Raw genomic sequence first — 16494 nt, 5'->3', positions numbered from 1 at the left:
CATCCCAGCAGATCTCGCTATAGGATTGCTCTCTAAGTTGCTTTGCGTTGGAGCACCCATGTTGGAAACTGTTTCCCCAAAGCAAATATGGCCATCCCTGAGGAGGATGTTGGAACACTCCTCCACCCTGGTCAGCCAAGAAATGCTAAGACTTTCAACCCAGAGTTTCTTTTTGGTGAAATACCTGTATTTTTCTTTACTTTAGTAGTTTTTTAAATACGAAAATAGGAACTGCTAAAAGCAAAAAAGACACACCCTCCCCACAACTCAGCAGCTGCATTCACATTGGAAGCAAAATGGGGCTCAAAACTAAGAGATACAGAAGTCTCGTCTTGAACCCTTTAAGGAGGTAATGGTGGTCAAAATCACCTTAAAACCAGGAAGAGGAGGGCTGCTGCCCTTGAGCTGTTTGGAAAATTTATTTTGCCTGGTGCCCACTGCTGTTTGTTTAAAGGGAAGAAAGAAACAAAGAGTCTTCATCCTTCTTCTAAGACAGGAAGGGAACAGGAGATCAAACAGATGTCCTATCAAACGATTTCAAAGCAGGTTGGAAGACACCCTTGACTTGTTAGGCTGTCCCAGGCTGGTGGGAGGTCCAGCAATTTCCCAATGCTGCTTTTGGCTTGGATCTTGTTTGGGAGCCTGCAGGCCATAGAATTAATTTCACTGTTTTCAAATATGTTTTCTAGATTTTACTGACCAGATCCATTTTTTATTCTTTTTCAGCTAACTGCCTCCTATGAATACTATCACTATTGGAGTCGATAAGACTGAACCATCATATTCCTGGGGTTATGAATATATATATATAGGTGTTTCTGAAAGACAGTTCAAGTATAAATAGATAAGAAGTTTACAGAGGTGTGTGTGTGTTTTGCTGCAATACAACATACTAATAATTCCTGTGTTATTTTTTTAATGTAATCCCTCTGGATGACTGAGCAAGTTAGGAATGGTTGGTGAATAGTACAAGGATACTCTCAGATTCTGTTCTACAAATTCTTTCTGGGAAAGACTCGCACTACATGTCACAAGAGGAATAAAAGGATTGGGGAAACGTGGTGAACCCATCTCTTGGTCAGTTTTTTTATAGAGAAATACAACCAGCAATTTTGCCAGAAAAAAGGGCGATAAGGAGGGTCTGACACACTGATGAAGACAGCATCTTAAAGAAGTGACCATTATACTGTGTGTGTATGTGTTTTGGTGTGTAAATATGTATATTGTACTGTAATGCTGCAAGAGGGTTAAAAAAAACCTTTCCACTTTATTTTTTATACATATTATTCATATACCATTACCTGCAGTTGCAACTATGCACATGTATAAAGCCATACTGTTGAATTTTGCCATTCATTATCTGTATATCAAAGGCTGCATGTCTGTGTTCAGCAGCGACATATAATAATAACTTCCAAGTATATATCCAGTTACTACTTAATGGGCAGTCCTCTTTTACCAGTCTTGAATGCCTTAAATTAATGTCATTTCCTTAAAGTCTGTGCCCATTCTAGATATTTAAGAGAGATAAAGGATGCAGAGGTTTGCCAGCTCTTAGGATGCAATTTTGCTTTGTGGCAGAACAATATAGTGCACTATGTTTACAATATAATAGTTTATATCAATGTCAGTCTATTCTGAATGTATATCTTAATAGGGAGGGGAGGGGAGGGAGGGGTCAGTTGAGTAATGGTTTCAAAAACAATGATCTGGTAGTATTAGAACTAATATATAGCTTTCATGCTTAGGCATAACTTCCCATCCACCCTTTGTACAAACCTCAGTATTAGTCATTGGTTTTATATCACCCTTACTAAGTGCTGCAAAACATCGTTCTGCCTTTGTTTGTTTTTTGCATACTATCTATTTTTACATTTTCACCACACAATATCTAAGGACTGTCACCAATCCTTAACGATTGAAACATACTGTAGATGTATTTTAAACTTCTTGAATCCTGTTCTCTTAGCACATAGCATTTGGAATAGGAAAATAATTTCAGTTGTGTGTTTTTGAGAACATATGTGAGGAAAGGGCCTTAGAGGCACTTAATCAGATTTTTTTTAATAAAAAAATTTGATTTTGTACAAAATATAATTTATGTGAGATTTTTAATGCCGTGTCCATAATTTATCCAGAAAAATGCATGTTTTATACAACTACAGTATGCTATAATGTTAAAACATGATGGCAGTAAAAAAAAAAGGAAAAGAAAAAAGAACTATTGTAGCCTCCTCCTTGGTCTCTCTCTTTTTTTCATATGTTTACATATATTTGCATATATATGTTGTGTGCTAGTGCTAATGAAATACAGAATTAACATTTGAATGAAGGAATTGAGACATTTCACTAGGTTGTTTTCCTTAGTAGATATTTGAAAGGAGAGAACCAAGATTTATTTAACATCTCAACCAAAAAAATTGGGATTTCCACCCAATAGACACCCATAAGGTACAATTCACCAAACAGGACCCCACTCCCCTTTAGTTTTCAGTTGCTTCAGGAGGGCTTGTGCAGTAGAATGCAGTAAGTTTGAGCTCACTACAAACTGGGATCTTCTCTCATTCAAACCCCCTTGAAATAAGTAAGAATTTGTTTTACTGAGTCATGCATGGAAAGAAGATCCACTGGCATGGGCCTATAAGTACATCTTTCCACTAAACCACTGTGACTCACCAACCATATATTCAGTTATACTGTTTATACACACACTAGGTATGAGAAGCTGTGCATCCCATAATTTAAAATATACCTTTATCATTTCAGTTATCTTTAAGCCCCAATGGCACAGCAGGAGTTTATCATTTTACCTGCTTGTTTTGAATAGTGAGAGTATAGCATATTTTTAAAAATGCATATTTTGCATACAAAACTTATTTTTAAAACATGTATACAATAAAAATTGTTTCCATTCACTGAAGGCATACATATTTTATATAAAATTGTTATTTGTGGGAAGTTCTGAATTGGAAGAAATATATATATATTTTTAAATAAACTATTTGAGTAAGACTAAATAATTCCTGATGTTGGTAAGTTGATTTTTATAAATTGAAGTATGCAAATGGAACATCTTGCATAGAAATGTTATTTTAGAATTCTGAAGGACAAAATGATGCTTACATACATTTATAGGGAAATGCATTTTTAACAGTTCTTGGAATCAGCTAACCAATGCTGGACAAAATGTTCCCTGTGTTTAAAAGTAGCTTTGTGTAACACCTTTTGAAAGATCAGATGATGTTCTGTGCCTGATTAAAAGGAGAGTGAAGCATTAATTCACGTTCTTTCCAGAGAATAGCATAAGCACTGAAGCTTGGCAGAAGAATAGCAGGTACATTCAGGACTTGTGTTTGTATAAGCCAATCTGTCAGAAGATAATGGGACATCCAAAGGTTGAAGGGACAGCTATCAAATTTGACCACTGAGGAAAGGGTGGTGGTGGTGAGAAGGGGAGGTCATGTCCTATTTCCTCATGAGCAAGAGTTCAAATCAGTTCCCTAAAACAGCATTGGACAACAATTCTGGTGCATATTTTGTTCTGGAGAAAAAGCCACAAATTGAGCAAGTCGTTGGAAATTTCCCTGCAAGTTTAGCAGAAATAGATTGATGTTCATATAGGAAGGTATCTGGCAATACCTTAAGAGCCCCTGCTACCCAAGGCCCATCATCCAGTAGCCACAGGAAGTCTGCCAACTCATCTGTCTGCCTTCTTCACACAATGCATAATTTCATATGCCACTTGTGTCCCCCTCTGCTTGGTTTTCTCCAAACTAAAAGGTAGTTTGTCATGCAGTTGATAACAGCCATATATGCTCCTAGCTTGTAGTTTTCTGTATCCCACTGTTCTGAGAACAGGCTGCTGCTTAAGATGCAACTTCCACATTGTACCTGGTTCAAGGGAGTAAACATTGGCACTGCTAGGTTTTGCACTTGAACTAGCTGGAAATGTGGCATGAGGTACTGAAGTATCTTCAGAACAAGAATGACCAGCTCCAAATATTGCTGGACTCCCAATTCATATCATCCCCATTGACCATGCTAGCTAGGATTGATGAGAGTTGGGAATTCTGAATTACCAGAGAGTGGCTTGTTTGCTACACCAATCCAGGAGGATTCCCTGCCAGTATAACTGGGGAAACCCTTTGAGGCAAATTGACAAGTCATTGATAATGTATGCATTTTGGACTGGATCTTGCAAGCATGCATTGGTTTTATGATTGCTTCGGTTCTTTAATTTGCACTACTTGGCAACAGCCCTCATCCACACACCAGCTTATAGTAAGTCTTCTCTTTTCATGTTAAACACTGTAAAGCTTTCCACACAATAGGAGTTCCTAGGTAGTATTTACCCCATAACGCAGTGCAGGGCATTTTGCCAAGGAATGACACCTTGAAATACTGTCTTTTACCTTGGTGCTAAGGGATGCAGGTGGCGCTGTGGTCTAAACCACAGAGCCTAGGCCTTGCTGATTGGAAGTTAGGCCATTCGAATCCCCACGACGGGGTGAGCTCCCATTGTTCGGTCCCAGCTCCTGCCCATCTAGCAGTTCAAAAGCACGTCAACGTGCAAGTAGATAAAATAGGTACCACTCCAGCGGGAAGGTAAACGGTGCTTCCGTGCGCTGCTCTGGTTCGCCAGAAGTGGCTTAGTCATGCTGGCCACATGACCCGGAAGCTGTCTGTGGACAAACGCCAGCTTCATCGGCCCACAGAGCGAGAGGAGCGCGCAACCCCAGAGTCGTCTGCGACTGGACCTATCAAACGGGTACCTTTACCTTTACCTTGGTGCTAAGACTAAATTGATGTTACTCATTCCTCGGTAATGTACAACTGCTACAGCAGATAAAACCATAGGAGGTTTATTTTCCCCAAGCATAGATTTAAACAATGTAAGAAGCATTGTGTTTAATATAAAGCTTTTATTGACTTAAAATAGGTTCTAATCATACAAGGTTTCTATGCCTTGGATTGCTCAAAAACGTGTATAGATTCTCATTGTACAGATTCAGCTCAAACACCATTTTTGCCTTTTCCTTGCTCCACAGCGAAGTAGAGAATGGCTGCTTGCTTTCACATATTTGGAAGCATTTCCAAAAGTGCCTTTCAAAATAAAGGATTGTATATTTATGCTTTCTGAACTGTGACAAAGCATTGCCGCTCTTTTTCAACTGTCATTCAAAAATGCCACTGAATCCTAGGTAGCCAGCCTAAGCAGCTGTTTTTCCCAGCTCAGGCAAGTTTATAATGGGGGTTTCTACTCCTGGAGTTTAATGTGTATTTCAACCGAAACAAACCCATTCTTGCAGTTATTTTGGAAATGCTTAAAGCATTTAGGTAGGCTGTTGTTTCTTTTACAGGCACCCATTAGATATTGAGAACCAGCTAACCAATAGGAAGTTGGATGTGTAAAAAAATAAGACCCCAATCCAAAGAAACTTAGCTTTTATAAACTATTATTGCAGTCCATGAAACTTGAGAACCAACTTACTACACAGCAGGCAGCAGCAATAGGTTTACTGAGCAAGTAGAGGAGTTAAGACTCCAGTTGTGTGTGAGAAAGAGCACACTGTAACCGCAGAAACATAACTTTCGGCTATGAAATTAAGTTTTATGGTAAGGGGCTGATACAAGTGCAACTAATACATTTAAGGGTGCTACAACCTTATACCCTGGAACAACGCTTGTATCCTACGTAACTAGAATTTGACAAAAAGGGACACCACAGCTGCATTTAAGTTGGGCAACAGATATTTGATGGGAGAGTGAGAGGCATAAGTTGCTTTAGTATTTCAATAATTGTATATGGGCACACATTTGACAATCCATTAAAATTTTCTTATAAAATACATCAAAGTGTATGCATGCCAACAAACATCAAAACTTTTAATGAATTCATAGTGGCAACTTCCTTTAGTGTGTGAAACATCAGCAGTTACCCATTAAATGGATTGCTGGTTTACTGAAGCTTGGTGATAACTTTGGTCCTAATTTACCATCTCATATATTGGTTTCATTCTTCCTTTTGGTCCAGGCCACTTAAAATAGACAGAACATCATCTTAATCACTCTTCTTTGCTGGCTTCCTGTAGTGCAGTATAGTTGCTGTGACCCATATATTCAGAGCCATCATGACTATGAAACGGACCAGAACTGTGGGAGGGGGGAAGTGTTTAGTTAAAAACTGCTTTGTTTTCCTCCATTTTACTGTATGTAACTTAATTTACTATATTTCTATTTAGTCTCTCATAGGATACACACTCTCGATACAGCTTACGATCGATCAATAGAAGACAACAATAACATTCTACGATTTAAAGCAGTAAAAACTGTCAGTATTAAAAACAGTTACAGATAACAGTTCTAAAAACAACAACAACACGCACAAAATTTTTAAAAGCCCCAAAGCATTTTCTTAAAGCTCTGTGCCATACAATTTTCCCTGTAGAGGGCATTCCAGAAATAAAGAGCCACCATGGAGAAGGCCCTGTCCTTGATCTTAACCTAACCACTTTTACTTGCGGACCAGAGCGCAAGGCTTTGAATGCTAATTCTTCAATCCTGGGAAATGGTAGTCTTTCATATAGCCTGGTCCCAAAGCATTTAAGGGCAGGTGTGGCTAATACATGGCATTCTGGAAGCTGCTGAATTACGCCTCCCATCATTACCCTGACCACGGGCCATACAGGCTGGGATTGATGCGGGTTTTAATTCAGCAACATAGGTCTGCAGGTTAACTACCCCCGCTTTAAGGTTTTAAAAGGCCCATATTTGAGCCCAGAAGCTAAGAGAAACTTCCAGGTATAATCACAGCTATGCCAACCTGACGTCACAGTAGCTACTGAAATACCTGACAACCATGTTAATTTGCATGCATCCCACAAGGCAAAATTAACACACGGAAGGCGGTTTCTGTCTACAGATCCCCTTAATCGCAACATAATGCGCAGTGCTGGTTGTGATATGCACTGCTGGGTGCAAAGCACACGGTTGCCATCCACACCTGTAAAGTGGCAGATTGATTGGAATGTACATTTCCACCTGCTTTGTCAATATCAGTATTGAAAGTGAAATAAATCAATAAATCTCTTGAATTGCAGAATTTATATGCAGAGGATTTTAAGTCAAATTCCCACAGTAGATGCTTCTAATCCTTTCGTTTAAAATGCAATGAACAGGTCCGAAGAGACTGACTTGTCCAAAATAATTCAAGCATTTCCCCCTAAAGAGATACAGCATAAACCAGATATTTGCAAGATTCTGTATCCCACCACCACCATAACCCAAAAAATTGTCTTTGCTGAACTAAATGCCAGTGAAACAAAAATATGGAAAGTGAACCTCAGGTGCTAATGACAGCTGCAAACAGACCCAATGTTTGTAGCCAATGTTCTGTCCGCTGGGCAAACTTTGCTTCCTCTCTATTCAGAGTGATTAAGTCCATTGGCTGAAAAGTATGCCTCTCTCACCATCAAAAAAAGTTGGTCCAATGACAGCCTTTTCTGTTCTGAGCTCCCCCAATTATGTAACCGGGTAGCATAAAACCCATCTGCACTACTGCTATTGATGCAAATGTGTCAGTGTATTTGCTGACCAGTTAAGGGCCCCTTATTTTATTGTTCTCAGCGAAACAAATTTTAAATTGCCACACACACAAATCACCTGGCATTACAATATTACCTGTGACATCCTTTGTGGTCATTACTGTAGTAAATATTCTGGCTGCAATTGAAAGAGAGCATATTAGCACACTTTAAGCAGGCAAAAAGGGAGAGACGTCAAGCAAATATACTGGCCTTTGAAACCTGTGGTTTCCCCAAGATAAGTGAAATGGCTCAGTTTACCCCCTACGCAAGATGTTTCGCTGATAATTCTGCATTCCTCTGATGTTTCTCCTACCATGTGCGATTCAAAATTTTGTTTCAGATTAAAACTGCAAGCAAATCCAGCCCGTTTAAGTAAACTTTGTTCACTGTGTGTAGTTTCTACACCACTCCCAGCAGAATTTCCAGTGCAGACGGCACTCACAGTACAGATGGCGCCCACAACTTCCATTCATTTTCTCTCTGTGTAAGGATATAAGGAACCGTCTCCAAAATGTTATTAGGCCGACAAACTTTTAATTTCCCTTGGAATTCCTTTGAGCAGGAAACTCAGAAGTTTGCATTACACAATTTTTGGAGGCAATTCTATTTCAGGCATGAGCTGCTCCCATCAAAACAAGAATATGTGTTTTCTGGGGGGGGGGGGTTGTGCAGGGACTAAAGTGGGAGTTTGCACAGGGTAATTTGCATTAGAAAATGTTCTGATGCTGGCATCCTTGTTTTATTTGTATTTAGTAAACAAAGCTAAAAGTTTGAGAAGCTGCTTACTTGCACAGGTATATGTGGCTAGACTCCAAGTCGTGGCACTCACTTGCCCGGAATCTCTCGTCCGCCAAAGATATCGAAGCTGCACAAGTTTACTTGCAGCACTGATTACAGTGCTTAAGTTCTGCAGGGAAGGAAAAGGGATAGAGTGGGAAGTAGTGGGTGTGGTGGAAAACTGCCCTAATTCAGGATAAATCAGCTGCTTTGGAGAGTTTTAACTCTGAGCTGAGATTTAAGTCTAAACTTCTGAAGACTTGACAGCTCAATCACAACCACATCCACTCAGAAGTAAGTTGTACTGAATTCGGTGGTGCTAACTCCCAGGCAAATGGGGCTAGGATTGCAAACCCAGGAGTGCATATTTTGCTCAATCCCAAACATTTAAAATACAAACATAGTCAATCTCAGCCCCTTTCCAATCTTGTGAAGTCTACCTATAACTTTTCAGTAGTACAGATTCAGCTCTCTATTTAAAATAAAAAAAAGGTAATTTAGGAAAGCCAGCTGCAATCTGAATGGCTCTTTCAACACTCATAGAGGCAAGAAATGGAATAAAGAATTTGTTAAAATGGCTTGGCTCAGCAAAGGTTTCACTTGTCATAGTTTAAGCTCCTCCTCGTTTTCCATAAGCAGCAGGAGAATGAGCCTATGAGTGATTTTTAGGAGTAAGAAACGCAGCAATGCATAAATGTTTTATAATATACCATATTTTCCCGTGTATAAGACTAGGTTTTTCCCCTAAAAAATAATGTCAAAAATTAAGGGACATCTTATATACGGATATTGCTGAGGGTGAACTGTGTATTTTTGAGTCCCCCAAAATAGGGGGCATCTTATACATGGGGACATCTTATAGACGGAAAAATACGGTATATCTTAATCCAGGTGAAAGGGAGGGAGGGGCATTCAACAGCCAGGTCACTGGGTTGTGGCTTTCCAATCCACCACCTTCCCACAGTACACATGAAAACTTTACACCAAGAACTGGAACCATTCAACAATTGTTTCCCAAATTTGGTGTCTGTTTTCAGACTACAATTCCCATCATCCCCGACCACTGGTCTTGCTAGCTAGGGATGATGGGAGTTGTAGTCCAAAAACAGCTGGAGACCCAAGTTTGGGAAACACTGCATTAAACAAAAGACTTTGCTGAGCATGATGTGCATGCCAAGCTTATGATTCAACTGGCCCATGAGAAGCTTATGGGCTGGCAGCAAGAAATTCAAAGCTACTTTGCCCCTCCCTGTTCTTTTTACTTCCTGCCACACTGAGCTGTGCCATGCTTTGGCTTAGTGTGTCATCCGAACCTGGGCTTATGTTCCAGCTCTTTCCTTGCTAATCATGAGCTGTAGCCACTGTTTATTATGCAGCTTGTGGTTAGTAAGGAAAGAGCTTAACCAACCTGGGTTAGCTCAGTGTGGTGCAGGATTTTAAAAAGTCAAAAGTGGCTGCAAGCTTTCCTCTGGAAGCCTGCGCATTCACGCAATCTGGGTGAGCCAAAGTTTGGCTTACCGTGATGTGCAAACCAGGCAATAGGCGCGTTCCTTCCAACTACTTACCATAGCCAGGTCCACTATCCATTTCTGCAGGGTTAGCATGTACCATCCTGCCACAAATCTAATCTTGAGGTTAAGTTGCATAAGGATGATGGCAATCAGGTGGAAACTTGGTAGTTCACTGGGTTAAATGCATTTACACCCTATCTTCTCAAGGTAGCTTAAGGAATGAATTAAAAGCCAATTAAGGAATTACTAAATTGCAAAGGTAGCCTGTAAAAATCACCACATAGGGTTTCTAGCCCCAAGGCTGTAAATTTTGTGATTGGATACACCACTCTCTGGCAGCCATCTTGTGAGCTACGCCTCCCAGGCAGCCATTTTACGCTGGTCCCCAAAACACACTCAAAATTCCAATGTGCCCATAGGCCCAAAAAGGATGGAGATCATGCTGTAAAAGATAGGCAATGCCTCATCATGCCAGAACCCAGAGGGGAATTTAGACAGGGTGCTCATTTGAGGGGATGGGGTTTAATTACCCCTTATGCGAAATAAGCAAATTATGTAAATATTCTTATGTGCAATGTATACAGGTTGCTCTACCCTGGTACAGAGTTTTGATTTTAATTATAAGCACGGCACATAAGCTAAAAATAAAAGAATCCCAGGAGTTAAAAGAAAGGCTGTTCATGATGGACCTGAACTTTTCCCACAAAGTCCTTATATTCCATTACAGTGAATCAATTGCAAATTTTGCACCTTAATCCACCAGAAAACACCTGAATAAGATCCTGGAAAATGTGCACATCAAATCAGGAATGTGTGCTGGAAAATAGTTGCTTTATTCAAGAAGATGGAATACAAAAAGAACCAGCAGAAATGCTATATAAATGGAAATGAGCAAACAGATAGTTAAAAGGATACATGGCTGTGTAAGGCAAAGCATGCTTCATTTTGCCACCGTAATGCAGAACAAATAGCAAAAGAATGACATCTGAAACACAACAAACGAAAACGTTGATCATGAGCGAGAGAAACAAATGATGCTGCAATATTGGTGGGTAGGAGCAATGTATTACCTTGCACAATGATGATAGGATATTCTATATACGTCGGCAGAGGATAATTGTAGTAACTCATATACCGCAGGCATATGAGGAAGCTGAAAGGGAAAGGTACAATTTCACTTTGCACCTTAACCGCTCGTGATCTCCTAAATCCACCTCTGATAGGGGTCAGTTACAGAGGGCAAGACATGACTTAGCCCTTAATAACACAGGGCATGAATAAACCTAGTAATATCTGTGGGTTACGAAGCACAACAGCACTGGAGCACAGAAGGGCTGTGTGGTACAAGCTATACATTTAAAGCACATTCGTTCCCTCAAAGAATTCTGGGCACTGTAGTCCAACCTTCAGAGTTCTATTTCCCAGCAACCCTTAAAACTACAGCGCCCAGAATTCTTTGAGAAGAAGAATGTTTTGCATGTGGTTAATAGGTACAGTGTGTACACACACACAGCTAATGATTTATTATTGCTGTTTCTGCTTTCTGTGTTTTATTAGCATGACTGTGGTTGTAAAGTCCACAGCACTGGAATAAGGTGACTATTCTGTGCAAAACAACCTTAGAAGTACCCACCCAACCTTAAAAGATTTATTAAAACAGACCATATCTTTTAAATACTGTACATAAAATACATACATTAGGGCTTGTGGGAAAATCAAACCTTCTGCTCCAGGGAGCTCAACCCATTCTGCATAGAAGAAGCTACCTGGAGCCAGTCTGCGATACAGGGAATGAAATCTGCACATGCTCAACGTTACTACTTGTTACTTCATTTATTTATTTTTTCAAAGTTGCCCAAAGAAGGGAAAAGAAAAGAAAAGAAAAGCCGTTTGGGGCCATCATGCAAATTAAAGCTATGTTTACGTCTTTTGAAAACAGGAGCCAAGGCTCACATTTCTCTTCCGTTTTCAAAAACGGGCTCAGCCCTGGAACTTTTGAATCATCTGGTAGGAGGCAGGCCACACATGATACAGCAATTATAGAATTGTGGAGTTGGAAGGGTTCCCCGACGGTCATCTAGTCTCACCCCGTGAAATGCAAGAATGCAGTTCAGTAATCCTGAGAGCAGCCAGCGCCTGAAGGCGAGACCCGCCCGGGAACCCGAGCTATGCCAACTTGAGTTGAAAGCAGCTCAGGAAATGAAAACATAACGGGGAGTGCCTTGCCTCTGGGCGTGTTCAGAGTGCTTTCCTCCTCCCAACACTAAGTTGGGAAAAACCTCGCGTGCTTTGGCGCCAGGAAACTCTCAAGAAAGAAACGGGAGTTCTCCCTCTTCCGAAAGCCAAGAGAAAAACGAAGCCCAGAACTTAAAAAGATCCCTATACTTGCCCACTCAGCTCCAGCACCAAACTTTCCAGGCTGACTCCCCGGGCGGACTTGGCAGCCAGCAAGGCGGCTCCCTGCGGCACTTTGAGCACCCCGCAAACCAGGATCGTGCTCCAGTTGGCCACGTCCAGCAGCAGCGACTCCGGCCCCATGGCGATGCCCCCTTTCCTCCGCCCCAAAAGATGCTGCTGATGCAGCAGCCCCCGCCGCCTGCTCGTCTCCCTCCTGCTTCCGCCGCCCTGGAGCGAGGGGAGGAAAAACGCCCAGTGGGAGGAGAGATGGGGGGAAAGGCGGCGCGCCCTGGGCGCCTGCTTCTCCGCTTGCATGGCGCGCGCGCATTGCAAAAAGGTATTATTGTTATTCCTCTCACGCACACTCACACCCCTTTCCCCCTCACTCTTATTACTAGTGGTAGTTGTTGTACTGATAGTAGTGCAGTAGTAGTGTATCTACCCCTCCCCCCGAGAGCTAGTTTTTGTTTTTAATGATTTCTGGCGAGGGCGCAGATGGAAACGAAAAATCCTATTCCGAGATTCAAAGGCCGCGCCCACAATAGGAGGAGGAGGGGGGAAGCCTCACGAGTTAACTCCTTCGCATCGCCCTGCCACAAAAAGCAGGCTGTTTTGTTATTCAGTTGGCAAAACCCAGTGAGTTTTATTTTTTTTTAAAGTGCATTTTGTTGTTGTTGTTTTAATGAGGTGCCATGCTTGATCAAAGCGCCGTGCGTGGCGGCGGAAAATGGTTGCAAAAGAAGAGGTTCGTTCTTAGTATCGTTATAAAGAAAAGCACTGGGAACAACTGTTGTCAACATCACCTGATGCAAAGCTGGGCTTCCCCTCTTTCAGTTGCATTACTCCTTCCCCCATCTCACAGGTAGGGCGTGCCCCCCCCCCCTATGTGTTTCACGGCAAATCAAATATCCAACTGGTTATGTTTTTTCCAATTGTCCTGTTAAGCTGCACCTGTTGAATTTTTTTCTTTTTTGCCAGTCAGCAGAGGAGATCTAAAGGGGGGGGGGGGGAGAAGGCAACTTTGGAAGTTACGCACAACTCGCAGAATTCTTTGTATGTTTATGCAGAAGTCAGTCCCAGTGTGCTCTTACTGCTTTGGAAAGTGCATGGGGTTGCAGACTTGGGTTGCAAGCCTATGTACATTCTTTTATTATTATTATTATTATTATTATTATTATCAGCATCATCTTTATTAATTTCATTTCTATACCGCTTTATATTTTAAAGAAATAATCTCAAAGTGGCTTACAACACATTAAAACTTCAAATAAATCAAACCAGAATAAAACAAATTCAAGCTTCAAGGAAAATATTTCAGATCCTTCTCTAAGTGACATTTTGCTTTTCTCACATTTATTTACCTACTTAATTCATATAGCTGCCCATAGCAGAAGTGCTCTAAGAGGTCAGTGTGGTGTAGTGGTTAGAGTGCCGGACTAGGACCTGGGAGTTCAGGGTTCAAATCCCCAAATGAGCATGTTGTTGCATAGGATCAGACAACTCAAGTCTGAGGAGAAACACTGAGTACTCAGCTACTCACTGTAAGCTCAAGCGTTTAACAACAGCTTGATGAGTATATGCTAGCTTACAGTGTTTTATACTTTTGCACTGTGAAGGGCTTCCACCTAATGCTGTCTGTCAGATAGGCAGTGGGGTGGCCCCTTATATATTGCTGGACTCCAGCTACCATCATTGCCAGCCAGCTTAGCTAATGGTCAGGAATTATGGGGGTTGTAGGCCAAAAAATTGATGCAGAGAGTGCCACATTGGCTATCTCTGATTTGTGTCCCAGGTAATCCTGTGGTTCTTCAGATGTTGGTGGACTACAACTCCCATCATCCCCACTCAGCACAGCCCGTGGTCAAGGATGGTAGGAATCATAGACCAGCACATCTGAAAAGTCACAGGTTCTTCCCCCTTGCTGTTGGAGATGGGAATATACTGGGCTTGTATTTTCACCTTGTTATTTGGCAACCCTAGAATACAGTCCAGACACATTCCCATTTGCAATGACATGCAATAGCTTTATTGGGACTCAAGTATGTCTGGAATCCTCACTGTCTGGTTTGGAACGTTCAGGAAAACAAGGGGAGGCTGGTTGAGAGAACGGTAGTCTTCACTTGCTTAGAAGCCCACCCTTATTTGTTCGTACTAGGACTGGAATTCAAAACCTGAGGATTGTGTGACTCTGCACTGCCCCACTTAAGCCATGCACTTTCCCCAAATCTGACTATAGATCCTAACCATGCTTGATCTGTAAGTAAGCCCCATTGAATTTAGTGGACTTCTGAGCACTCACGGTTGTGATGTTCCCATAGTTTCAATTACCCAATCTCATTTTGCTTGGCTTGAAACATAAGATTTGGCTTTAGATTACACATGTTTGCTAAGCCAGCTAGTGGGACATGGATGTGTTTAATGAAATGGAAGGGCAGCCTGATGCCACCTTTGATTGCAAATGGCTGTCTGCTGCATCCAGGTTTCTAATGTGCTAGTTCAGCAAAGATTGCCAGTGTCGAAGCAATGATTCTTCAACATCAACTTTGTTGGGCAGATCATGTTGTTTAGATGCCTGATTATTATCTTCCAAAGGTGCTCTCAAGGCAAATCTTTAAAAATGTAGTATAAATACCGACAACTGGGAAACATTGGCCTGCAAGCGATCCAATTGGAGAATAGCCTCTCCCAAAAGGTGTTGTGGACTTTGAAGAAGCACGAACTCAGGACGAAAAGGAGAAATGAGCTAAGAGGAAGGCATGTTTGGCAAACCCTCACCGTGATCAACTCCTGCCTGGAAACCTATGTCACCACTGTGGAAGGATGTATGGATCCAGAATTGGCCTCCACAGTCACTTACGGACTCACTGTTAAGACCATATTCATGGAAGACAATCTAACACTGATCTCCAAAGAAGAAGACGCAGCAGCTTGCAACTCACAAGCCATGTGAGGTCCAGAGCCCCAGCTTGACTGGCCAAATAGCAATTGAGGAAAACAATATACAGATTGTTGCCTTTACTATACGTGCACAGTGGTGGTGCTCTGTGCTTTTTTCCTTCCTTGCTGATCTTTAGCCAGCAGTACTTAAAAGCACATTAGTCACAGAGCTGGATTACTGCTAACATTATATGTAATTTAAAAGCTAGAGCACCGAAAGCTTTTCCTTAGCATCATTTAATCTTCACTTCCTGCTGCTGTTGATTCCCCCACGCAATACTTTACAGCTAAGAGCTATATCCTTTGAACGAAAAGATCTTCATTCAGATTAGTCTGTTCTTTCTCCACAAGCTTTATGTTGCCTGTTTGCGTGAGCATGTCTGTAGTATACTTAAAATGAAATTATTATTTTTTTAAAAAAAATGCCTAAACCAATAACTGATGGAATAGTTCGGTACACTTACATTTGTCTCCGGAAGATTACCAAGAACAGTCCTCAGCCTGTGTCGCACAGTAATTATAACCAACGTGTCACATTTATTTTCCTAAAGAAATTAACAACTTCGTATTCCATAGCTTATTTTGTATCCGAATAGCAGTGGGGGACCCTATGACCCACCAGCCCTAGCTAGCGTGGCCCAAGCGCCATGGGGGGGGGGGGAGTTGTTGCCTGACATAATAAATTGATATTGAAATAAATTGATGGGCTTTGGGATATACAGTGAAAAATGCAAAATTATCAAGCAAATAACAGCTTGAACTTAAATTATGATAGCACAGAAGCATATTAGAAAACTAATCAAGGAAACGCACTGTGTAGGAAACAGGCAATACAGGTTCGTGCTGTTATTTTTTTGATGGTTCTGTATTTTGTCAGAAAACCTGTCAATTAATTTCAACTCAGTCTTGAGTTCATGGTCCTTGTTACTGGTTATGCTTTACCCACTGGGGTGCAGAGGTGCGAATTCAACTGCATATTAACAAAAACTGACTCTATAAATGTGCCTAAGAGTGCAGTCCTGTGCCTGTCTACCTGGGAGTAAACCCCATTCAATGGGACTTATTTCTGAGAAGGCACGTATAGGATTGCTCTTTAAACTATTTTGGGGGTGGGGAGAAGAACCAAAAGGTACTTAGAAGAACGTTTACACTACAGACAAGGTTTCTTATTTGCTTCTGAATAATTTTGCTTGATGCTTCTTAGCACCTGTTCACTGAACAGAAATCGTAAGTAGTGTTGTTATCAAAGGTGATTAGGTTCAAAGACCTATCAGCACAATTGATTT

The 16494-nt window shown here is 41.2% G+C and overlaps 2 protein-coding genes and 1 long non-coding RNA gene across 18 annotated transcripts in view; 2 read left to right on the top strand and 1 right to left on the bottom strand.

Moving 5' to 3' along the window:
- The window catches only part of ROCK2 (Rho associated coiled-coil containing protein kinase 2), a 78038-nt gene extending 75018 nt beyond the window's left edge, over positions 1-3020 (top strand). For all 15 annotated transcript variants that reach the window (XM_083729832.1, XM_083729837.1, XM_083729830.1 and 12 more), the window contains one exon: positions 727-3020. In XM_083729832.1, the coding sequence (XP_083585958.1) occupies positions 727-730 (4 nt within the window). In that variant the 3' untranslated portion in view covers positions 731-3020. The remainder of the gene's footprint in view (positions 1-726) is intronic.
- Positions 3021-4902: 1882 nt separating this feature from the next.
- SLC66A3 (solute carrier family 66 member 3) lies at positions 4903-12588 on the bottom strand (the record flags this gene model as incomplete). Of its 2 annotated transcripts, XM_083730828.1 has the most annotated exons (7): positions 4903-6153; positions 7681-7722; positions 8373-8493; positions 9929-9986; positions 10790-10859; positions 10945-11027; positions 12264-12588. In XM_083730828.1, 7 exons carry the CDS (start codon positions 12584-12586, stop codon positions 6062-6064), a joined length of 789 nt encoding a protein of 262 aa, XP_083586954.1. In that variant the 3' UTR covers positions 4903-6061. The 2 variants fall into 2 exon arrangements, with proteins under 2 accessions (XP_083586954.1, XP_083586955.1); XM_083730829.1 differs by lacking the exon at positions 7681-7722 and having other exon boundaries at positions 12264-12586.
- LOC310840789 lies at positions 12157-15798 on the top strand. The gene is made up of 3 exons (XR_014562137.1): positions 12157-12608; positions 13217-13340; positions 14064-15798. It is a non-coding gene; the product is annotated as an uncharacterized lncRNA (long non-coding RNA).
- The last annotated feature ends 696 nt before the right edge of the window (positions 15799-16494 follow it).

The sequence above is a fragment of the Podarcis gaigeae genome (genome assembly GCF_964106915.1).
Source record: "Podarcis gaigeae genome assembly, chromosome: 3".
Lineage (NCBI taxonomy): Eukaryota > Metazoa > Chordata > Lepidosauria > Squamata > Lacertidae > Podarcis > Podarcis gaigeae.
The sequence above is the reverse complement of the archived record's forward strand: the minus strand, read 5'-3'. Positions and strand labels throughout refer to the sequence as shown.